The sequence below is a fragment of the Cnephaeus nilssonii genome, assembly GCF_951640355.1.
Source record: "Cnephaeus nilssonii genome assembly, chromosome: 17".
NCBI classification, from domain to species: Eukaryota; Metazoa; Chordata; class Mammalia; order Chiroptera; family Vespertilionidae; genus Cnephaeus; species Cnephaeus nilssonii.
The window spans coordinates 14,239,837-14,250,247 of NC_137088.1; the positions used below are offsets into that span (position 1 = coordinate 14,239,837).

Sequence of the window (10,411 nt, forward strand, 5' to 3'; positions counted from 1 at the left end):
TGGTACAATGGAAAAGTGGTTTATGTCAATTGAGATGGCCTAGTCTCAGTATAACATAATAATTACGTTCTAGGTCCCCAAACCAGAGTATTATCCATTTGCTAATCGGTGGCCTTCATTAAGTTTCCTAATCTTAGTCTAGAGGACTTGTAAGGAGCATTATAAAATCTACCTCCTAGAGTTGTTTAGATGATTACATAATACAGAGGAAGTGCTCTCAGCACAATCCAGGCAGTAGCAAGACCTCAGAAAGGGGTAGCTACGTACATTATCGGGAAACCTGTCCAGGAAGGCTCCTGAGTAGTATTCTCAAGATTGGAGCACCCCTCACAAGGAGCATGAAGCCAATTGCATTTCTCTGTGTAGGAAAGTTCTGGAGAGTTTTTAGAATGACCAGTAGTCCTCCACAAAGCAGCGGAGTTTCCTCCAAAGTCAATGAACCCTCCATAATGATTTACAAGTTAAACAGATAAAGAGCTGCTGTGCATATGCTGAAAGTATGCACCTGCCGCATATTTTTCTTCAAAGACATTCATGTTTGTTCTGCCAAACCCGTAGTTCTCTAAAATAAATAAATAAATAAAATAAGAAGAAGAAGAAAGGGGGGAAAAAAGCATATCTTTGACAACCCTATACCTGTTTCAGTGTCAGAGGGATTTTCACTTTACACTGTTCTAATATCTTGTTTTCTTTAAAGAGGATTGAGAAGGCCATGGACTAGTCAAATATTTACAACAGTAGAAGAAAACATCCAGAGAAGCGTTACCATGTTCTCCATACACAAAGGAAACGCATCGAAAGCACTGGGAAATCTTTTTTTAAAAATGTGTAAGTGCAACAGCAAATAGAAGGAGTCCAGTGAATAAAGCTAAAGTTTCCTTCAGGAGCATACAAACTATGAAAAACTGAATTTCCCAAAGGAAATACAACAGTAGGATTACCAACTCTTAGCTTTTTAATAATAAGCAATCTCTCTACCCCAGGGCAAACATGATGCAATCAAGGAAAACCACCTTTGTCCTCAACACCTCTGCACGGGAAGGTTGCTGATGCCAGATCCACCACTGATACTGGAAGGCTCAAGAGCAAGAGGACAAACGGAGGTCCACATACTCAAGGTCAAATACCGACAGCTAAGAAAAGCAAACAGACTGTTCAGTAAAATAGGTTGCATCCTTCTACCTTGACTAACAAATACATCTTGGAAGACCAAGTACTACTTTAAAACTCTTCAACTACTCACTCCAAGTCCCAGGCCTGGCCCGCAGTCTGCTTTCCTCTTTCCACTGCTTGGTCCCGCCCACATGAAGACGGCCCTGTGAGATGTGTATGGACACCCTAGTTTTAACACATCCCACACATACACAGCTGTCCCTTAACCACCCCTCCGGCACACAGACCAGTGGCTGGCTATAAAGGCCTGGGGAAGAGAAAACCAATAGTCCATGTAGGTTGTAAAAGCACCATCTGGACAGTGAATTTGGGGTTCCCAGGTACCTGAAACATGATCTAAAATGAGGGCAGAGTTTGGACTCAGAGGTCTGGAATCTGCTCACCCCATGGACAGGGGCTGGACCAGAGAAGAATAAAAGCAGTACCCGCTAAGGCTCATGATAGAGCTCCTTTTGCTCTTATGTGGTTGGTGAGCTTATATTGGGGTGGGGAGCAATGAGAGGGAAGATATATCTAATCAGAAATTTTTTTTTTAAAAAAAAGGGGAAGAAAGAACTACATGTCTTGAAAGCAGGCAGCCTTATCCCAAATACAACGTCACCAGTCATAGGCACTTAGCCTGCAGCTAAATCCATGCTAATGATCTATAGCTTCAGCCCTATAAACAAAACACAGATGCTAGGAAACCCTTACGGGCTTAAGCAAGCCATCCCACATTGGCTGTGTCCAAGGAGGCAGTTGCTCCATGTTGAGTGCCAACACCTAAAATGCTGATCTAGGCAAGTAAAAGGCCAGATCCTTCTGTGCAGAGAAGCATCTTAGCCACCCACGAGTTTTCAAATTAGTTGGACCTCAAAAGTCAAACCATCCCCCCTTTACTGCGTAGGATAAATTCTGTTCTTTCTGCCCGCACCAGCAGTTGTCTGAGGCCTGTACACAGATGCTGGTCCTCTATGCCTGGAATCTGGGGTTCAGTTACACACCTTTGAAAACGGTTCATGTATAACCGCTGTAAATAGTCAAACCATGGGTCCCCAGCAGTGGGTCCCACCACCAAGATGCCGTTATCAGATTAGGAACTGGAGAGTTTCCTGTGCAAAGAGACTCTCCCCGATCTTGATGTTCTGTTGGACGAAGATAATCAGGAAGGAGCCAGATCATGCAAGCAAAGCAAATCATGAAATCAGGAGCACTGAACTTATGACATTCGCTGGTAAGTTCCCCCTTTCTCAAAAGGAATGTCCCTTTACCCTCTCCCTAACTTCCATCCTAACTCACGCATACACACAGATGCACCATGAAAAAAGAGCCTGCACAATGCAAGCAGGGCAAGCTTAGAACACACACACACACACACACACACACACACACACACACACACACACGAGCAAACCTCAAGTGACCCTGAGCAGACTCCATCTTCCTAACTTATAAAATAAAGATAATAACACTTATCTTCCTGGTTTCCTCTGAAGATTAAATTAGGTAAAGGAATGTCAAACAGCTGGCTTAGAGCAGATTCTCCCTTCTCCCCACTTCACCCTGAGATGAGCCAGTTTGCCTGCTCACACCCTTCTGACATGCCAAGCAAAGACAGTCATCATTATCTTGACTGTCAGAAGCAACAAGTACCTGGGGGGGCAAAATATTTACAACTAAAAGAGGGAGAGCAAAATGAGTGGTGAGCCTTCTGGCTGCTAATGAATATCTGCTATGTCATTTCTACTGAAAATCAGGAGTTAAATCTGCTGGATTAACCCCTGGAAAGATGAAGCTAACAAGGTGATACAGCTATGCTTTTACGGGGAAATTGACTAAAGGATGCCAAGCTGTAGCCAGGAACTATGTTTCCTCAGCACCCTATTTTAAACCACTTCGGTGGTCTGCATCAGGCCTAAATAATATCCACACTGCTCTACAGCAGTCGGCAGCCCTAAAGGACCACCCTTCCCTTAGACCAGTGGTCGGCAAACTCATTAGTCAATAGAGCCAAATATCAACAGTACAACGATTGAAATTTCTTTTGAGAGCCAAATTTTTTAAACCTAAACTATATAGGCAGGTACATTGTTATTAACTTAATTAGGGTACTCCTAAGCTGGCCTTTGCTAAAAACTCAAGGGGCCAAAGAGCCGCATGGGGCTCGCGAGCCGCAGTTTGCAGACCACTGCCTTAGACCAACTCTGCTCAACTACTTATAAACCAAAACATAAAACCCTGATAAAAAAAAAAGGAACTTAGAAACTAAATTACGATTTCAGCACTCTTTTCCATAGCTCATCAGAAGAAAAGAACCCATAGACCAGGGGTGGGGAATATCCGGCCCACGGGCCATATAAGGCCTGGAAAATCATTGGGTCTGGCCCTGCCAAGGCATTAGGGGTGAATTAATTAAATGTCTGACTAAACAGAGCGGGCTAATTTTAAGTTGATACTTCTGAATGGCCCTCAAATGATGTTATAAATATCCAAATGGCCCTGGGCAGTAAAATAGTTGCCCACCCCTGCTGTAGACCAAACTCCCAATAAAGAGTGACTGCCTGGTTGGTCAAATGCTTGACTGGGTTGCACTTTGTCCAGGGGGATGAAGGAGAGACTGAGTCCAGCATTTCCTGGATAGTAAGTGATGCACCAGGTACTGCAGGAGACCTGGAGATAGAGGAATGAATAAGCCACACCCCTTGCCTTTGAGAGAATTAAAGGCCTAATGGGCAAGGTGATCACATAAAGATATAATTTTGGCTTACTATTGTTAACAGTTGTTACAAGCTAAAAGAGAGAGAGAGAGAGAGAGAGAGAGAGAGAGAGAGAGAGAGAGACCTAGCCCCCAGGAGAGGGTATCAGCTCAACCAGAGGCATTCAAAGCAGGTTTCCTTAAAAAGAGATGACATTTGAGTTAAGTCTTAAAAGACAAGTGAAAATTATCCAGGGTTCAGGTATTCCAGACAGCACCCTCAGCAAAGGCACGGGTGCCTGCACTGCTCACAGCATGTGTGCGCATGGTGACAGGAGGGGACTGGGAAAGTGTGAGTCTTGGCGGGATGTTAGCTGCAGAATCAGAGGGGAACCAGGTCCCTGAGGGCCATGTTAGGCCAGATTCCGGCGTTAATAATAGGAAGAATAGAAGCTGGTATTTAGTGAGCATTTACTATGTTGCAGGCACTATGTTAAGCACTTTAGAGTACAGTATTTTATTGAATCTTCGGCAGAACACCATAAACCTCATTTTACAAATGATGGCAATGACGGTTAGAGAAGTAACATCATTGCAACAGGCTACACAGATAGTAAATGGGAGGTGGGTTTGAAACCCAGGATAGCCTGATTCCAAAGCTTGTACCCTATACTCTTCCATCTGCAAGTCTATGCTGGAAGAAAGACTAGGTGGGCACATACATATGGGTCCCTCATGCTGGCTACAGACTGAAGAACTGAGGTGGCCCAGTTGTGGACCTGAAACAAGGCCTGTATGGAAAAGAATAGATCAATGAAAAAAAATGTTCAGAGAGACTGAGAAGGAAACATTCAACATGTACCCACCCCCTAGCATTCAACAAGGAAGTGGACTTTGGACAAAGGGGTCTGGAAAATAAACTGCCAGTGCTCAGTAATGCTTCCAAGTGTTCAGGATTAAAAGGTGAATGTTCTCTTTGCCTTCAACAGGCTGCCACATGTTAAACTCCACGAGGGCAAAGACCATGCCTCTTATTCAATGGCTGTCTCCTGGTCTGAGCCTCTTGCCTGGCACAAGGAGGCACTCGCTATAAATACTATTGAGAAGGAAGAATGAGTAATGGCCACTTTTTACAAGGGCACCCAGGAAGTGTCATTCTTCCTTGGAAAAATTGGGCTAAAGAATAAAGAAAACGTTTAAAAGTTGGGTTGATAACCGAGGATTGGTAAACTGAAATGAAAAACATGTAGCATTTATGCGGACTACGCAGAGGACAATGAGGACTCATCACCGTGGGGTGCCATCTCTATAAAAAGGCGAGGAATCCAGAATGTGATGAGTGTTTTGTATAAATCGTAACTGGTTAAAAAAAAAATAAGATGTTGTTAAAGGAAGTGACTTAGAAGTGGAAATGTGCTTTCTGGTAACAAAAGCAATGAGACCTGAGATCACATTCTGGGCATACTGCTTTCTAAAACAGGGTCATCATTAAAGTGACTTTAGGAAAACAGTTGATCTGTATGACACTTTTACCAACATTTAGTCAGCAACAAGCAACTCTTGTTAGGTATTTGAAATATGAAAGTCACATTTTTCAGATTGGAAGAGTTTTTCAATATGTAAAGTTTTCCCTCAAAAGAGTAATTACTCAATGGTAAGATATGTACACATATAATACTTTAATAAAAAAATGAAAAAATAAAAGAGTAATTACTTAATTCTAAGCATTTAAGGAAAAATGAATCTTAATTTAAAAAGTTTTTTAAGTTTATATTTCTTAGTGAAGTTTTTTCTTATATTGCAATCCTCTGCTCACTTATCAATCTACTAAACAGAACACGGGTGTGTGTGTGTGTGTGTGTGACCTGATAAGCTGCTGTAAATAATCTCATTTCCTCGTATCTTATCATGAATTAAGATATCTTGAAAAATGTTTTGACAGTTTACCAATTATGTGAGAAAAATCCTGAAACCATTTACTTATCTGGAAAATTAAAATGTAATCATGAAATTAGGTTTCTCATCTTCACTATAGTTACTTTCAACCTTCAACTAGCTTCAAAAATTTAATTTCAAATGAATACACATTCAAAATGATTCCTTAGTTCAACCATTTTGAAACTTTAATTCCATAAAGATATGAAATCTGTGGGGTTTGTAAAACTGTTTAAAAGCCCAAATAAAAAGCCACTAGGCTTTTAATTGTTTAAAAGTGTGTATATAGATGAAATGAAACTGACTCATGAACTATTGAGTCTGGAATTTGTAATCATAAATCTTATACTTGTAAACAAAACCTAACAAATCAGAGCCCACAAATTTCCTTCTTTCGTAATCTGAAACAAAAATTTTAATGATTTTGCACGTACAGAGAAAATTAAGGGTGCATTTAAAATATTTATTAGTTAGCTATAACTCAGTTTTTAAGAGTCTGGGGTATAATCAGAGACAGTTGAACATATTGAACATTCTGGTACTGAAATGTAGGACAACATCCAAGAATGAAACACCGGGATTTAATTTAACCCTAGAACTCACATTTGTGTTAGGAACTTTTGTTTAAAATAATGCTTCTTCCTCGTTCCATGAACAACTCCCATCTCCATGTCACCTTCAATATGAAATTCTCAATCTGCTGCAAACAGTCTGGAATGCACCAGTTAGAACCTGGTGCACATTTCTTCCAGACAAACCTACAGATAAAGCTAACTTCTGCCTCAGAGTGACAGTGTGGACTGTCAAATCCTCTCCATTCCATCCCAAATCTACACAGGGCATCTCCAAGTCACCACAGGGGGGAGGAGAGGGACATACGATGAAGGGAATGGGAAAGTTTCCAAATCTAACCATGCCATTTTACAGATGAGGAAAATTGAGGCCCTGCAAGGTCCAAATACTGAGCTACCCAGACCACAGTTGTAGATACTCTGCAATATGGATCCTAGCTGCAAAAAAAAAAAAAAAAAAAAAAAAAAAAAAAAAAAAAATTTCTAATTTTTGAGGTCTCAGGGGCTCGGTACTTTCCAAAACACATCTTTAAGTATTCAGTTCATTCATTCCCCTCCCCCTAAAGAGAAACCTCTAGAGATAGAGATCTGTTGGGCTGCAGTTTACCATTTTCATTTAACCTTTCCGTTTCCACCAAGATAATTGCAGAGAACCATCAACTCCGGAAGATAGGGTTGTCTTGCTGCAGGCAACCTCTCAGGCACCCAGCACCTAGCAGGCCCTCGGTCAATAGGTCAATAATTCTCCGCCTCCACCTGACAATCCCCAGCCCCTAAAGCATCCAGGCCAACCATGCCTTCCGTGGAGTCAGATAACTTTCCTTTTGCAAATCGCCTCTTCTCTGGAGAGTTGAACTATCCAGTAACTCCGGGCCAAGAAGCCAGTCTGGGGGAGTGTGTGGCCCTGCCCAGGGGCTAAGGATGTAGTAACCGGTCGTTTATGGGGGTGGCTCGGCGAGCCCCTGGGCAGGCAACGCAGCATCGCCAAGGGCCGCCGGGGCCCCAGGTGTGCCAAGTGCTTTGGCGGCCTCGGCGGCCGCCGCTCCAGGCCGCGGTTCCCCTGCCTCCTCCAGATAACCAACTTCTCAAACTTCCCTTTCCGGGGGCTGGGGCGCGCCTCGAACGCAGCCTACACACAACGCCTTTCCTGCCCGCACAAAGGGGGCCCAACGCGCCCCGCGCCCCAGGCCCCTTGAACTTTCCTTCTCTTTGGAAAGCACAACTCACACATTCCCGTGGCTAAGGGAGTCGGGGTGCGTGATGCCCGAGGGGGAAAGGTTCCCGTTTCCGCCGAGCGCTGCGTTCCCGGGACCGCCTGTCAAGCGCAGCGCAGAGGCGGGGAGTCCGGGGCGGGGGGGGGGGGGGGGGGGGGACCCCAGGCGCCCCGCCAAGCCCGGCTGCGGGCCACTCACCCGACTTCTGAACGTGCGGAGGGATCGTGCTGGCGATGCGCGTCCACAGGACGATGTGCAGCGGCCACAGGCCCCTGAGCAGCCCCCGACCCATGGCAGACCCCCGCCGCTCGTCATAGACCGAGCCCCGAGCGAGCGCAGCGGCCGGCGCCTTCCCGGACCCCTGGCTGCGCCTCCGCGCCGCGTCCTCTCGGGACCCCGCGCCTGGCCGGCCCGGCAGATGTGCGGGCCAGATGTGGCGCCGGCTCGGCAGCAGCGAGGAGGGGGCTGGAGGCCGGCGAGGAGCGGGGAGGCCCCCGGCGGCCGAGGGGAGCAGCGCAGGAGGCCCGCTCCTGCCCCTGTCCCGGGCGTGTGCGCGCGCGGGCGTGTCGTCGGTCCGGGCGCGCGAGTGACTCACTCAACTTCACCCGGCGCTGCGGGGGGAAACAGGAAACTCCTCGCCAACAGCTGGGCAGGACCTCTCGCCGCCCCAGAGCCTTCTCCCTCTCCGCTCCCGGCCCTGGCTCGCTCTCTGCGAGCTGCCAATCACGTCCCTTAGACCAGCCCCTCCCAGGGCTCTGGCCAACTTTTCAGCTGCCCCTGGCCGCCCTCGGGAGTCCTGGCTCCAAGGATTCACTCCGCGGTGACTAAGCGCACACGTTTCACAAAGTAACCGAACAGAGGAAGTGTAGATACTTTTCAAAGCACCCCCACCAAGCACCTTCCCCTTCCCCCTCCCCCCGAACCTTCTTCGGATGGTTCCAAGGTGCTTTAAGAGCTGTGTTTTCAAACTCCAAGTTGCAACCCAGAAGTGGATGCTGAAATCCAAGGAGTTTGAGCACTTTTTTTTTCCCTATTAAAATCGGCAAAGTGTTGTTGCCTCATTAAACTTGTGTTTCAGTTATGTATGCAGTGTAGGTGGGAGTTGAGAAAATTTTTTTCTCTAATACTGTGCATGTTGATCACCTGAGAATCCTGTTAGAATGCAGATTCTGCTTCAGCACCTCTAGGTTGGGGCATTTCTGATGAGCTCCTGGGTGGTGGCTCCCATTTGGAACGGACCCTTGCGGGGGGGGGGGGGGGTGGAGGGGGGAGCGGGAGGCAGGGGGTTGTGATTCAGTGAAGAATTGTACATGATCAGCCATCACACAGTTATAATGGCGGGAAAGGTTCTCTTCAGAGTGTATCCTGTGTGGCAAAACATTTAAAAACAAAAGTGGCCTGGAGGTCAGCTGAATGCCCGGGTGTGCATTCCAATAGTGCCAGCGATGAGAGAGAAGACTTAGCCTCGCCTCTGCAAAAGGTGAAATCGTGGGAGCAGAACAGGAGAAACTTTCAACTTCCCCTTCTTGATAGGGGGACCAGGTGTGCCCCAAACACTTCTGGTGTACTTGTGTTTTGAAGGTAATCATTACCCAACCAAAAACACATTCTCTTTTGCATGTGTCTCACTTGGACAAGGAGTTATATGCTCACCCTACTAATAGCTCTCGAGGCTTGGATTCCATACAACCCTCCGGTCAGGGACTCTTCCGGCAGGTTAAACAACTAACTCCTTTATCTGAGACAAAGATTGTTTGCAGAGAGGCAAGGTGGCCAGGCTTACTGGAAATGCATAAAGGCCATAGCCTTCCCCGTCAACCCACCTCCTGAAGCCTCCCCTGTCAATCCCTGGGTTCATTTGCTGGATCCTGGCACCGTAAGTCTTGTCACCATGGTTCTAGCCAGCACCGAAGCTGCCTCTGAATGAGTCTTTTAGGAAAAGGCCACTTCCCAGGTCTGAGGTTTAGGAGGCAGGAAGGGCAGGGAGATGAGGAGGGCCGGGCATCTTCTGGCCCACCAATGCCACTGGCAAAGTTGGAGCCACTTTAAGATGCAGAAAACTTGACTTCAAATCTGCTTCTCCCCATTTCCTACTCCACAGCCACCTTGCCTCTGCCACTGCCATCCCTTGAGCACGAGTCCCCCGGCCACTCACCCTCAGTGGGGCCATTCTGAGCCCTCTTACTCCGTTTCTCAAACCAGAGCTGGAGTTGGTGTTTCAAAGTGCAAACCTGAGCATACCCACCTTCTGATGAAAATCATTCAATGGCTTCTCACTGCTCTTGAGATAGAGGGTAGGAACTGTACCCTTTGCATGCCTGCAAGCCCCCTTCTCTCTTGTAACTTTCCATTGGACTTTCCCTCCTCTCCTGCTGAGGGCCTTCTCTACAGGCCTAGAAAATACCCCTCTATTCTTCCCACACAGAGCCCGTCCCAGGACGCACTTCCCTTCCTCTGACCTTCCTTTCTTCTTCACCCAGCCAACTCCTGATCAAAACTCCCGTAATGGACAAGCTTTCCCTGACCTCCCTTTCATGATAGCTTCTCTGGGCACCAAATGCCTCTCCTTTTTAACACTTACCACGGCTATAGTTTTATCATTCTTTAACTTCTATTCCTCTCCCTCACTTAAATCCAAAATCTTTGAGGACAAAGATCAGTTTCCCTCCACTCATTATTGTATCCCTAGTTCAATAAATATTTGTTGGATGAATGAGCAGAGGAGGTGATAAAGATTCAGAAGGAAGCTATACTTAATCCTCCTATTTATTTCATGACTCTAAAGAGGGCAATGTATTACCTAATAAATTGAGATAAACAAGCTAAATTTTAGCTGAGGGTGA

At 46.1% G+C, this 10,411-nt stretch overlaps 1 protein-coding gene across 2 annotated transcripts in view; it reads right to left on the minus strand.

Moving 5' to 3' along the window:
* The window catches only part of TGFBR2 (transforming growth factor beta receptor 2), a 78,327-nt gene extending 70,064 nt beyond the window's left edge, over positions 1-8,263 (minus strand). Inside the window, exon 1 of one of the 2 annotated variants that reach the window (XM_079795161.1) lies at positions 7,767-8,263. In XM_079795161.1, coding sequence (XP_079651287.1) covers positions 7,767-7,860 — 94 coding nt within the window. In that variant the 5' untranslated portion in view covers positions 7,861-8,263. Of the gene's footprint in view, positions 1-7,581; positions 7,601-7,766 lie in introns of those variants that run through there. The other variant, XM_079795162.1, reaches the window with a different exon arrangement.
* Between the last annotated feature and the right edge of the window lie 2,148 nt (positions 8,264-10,411).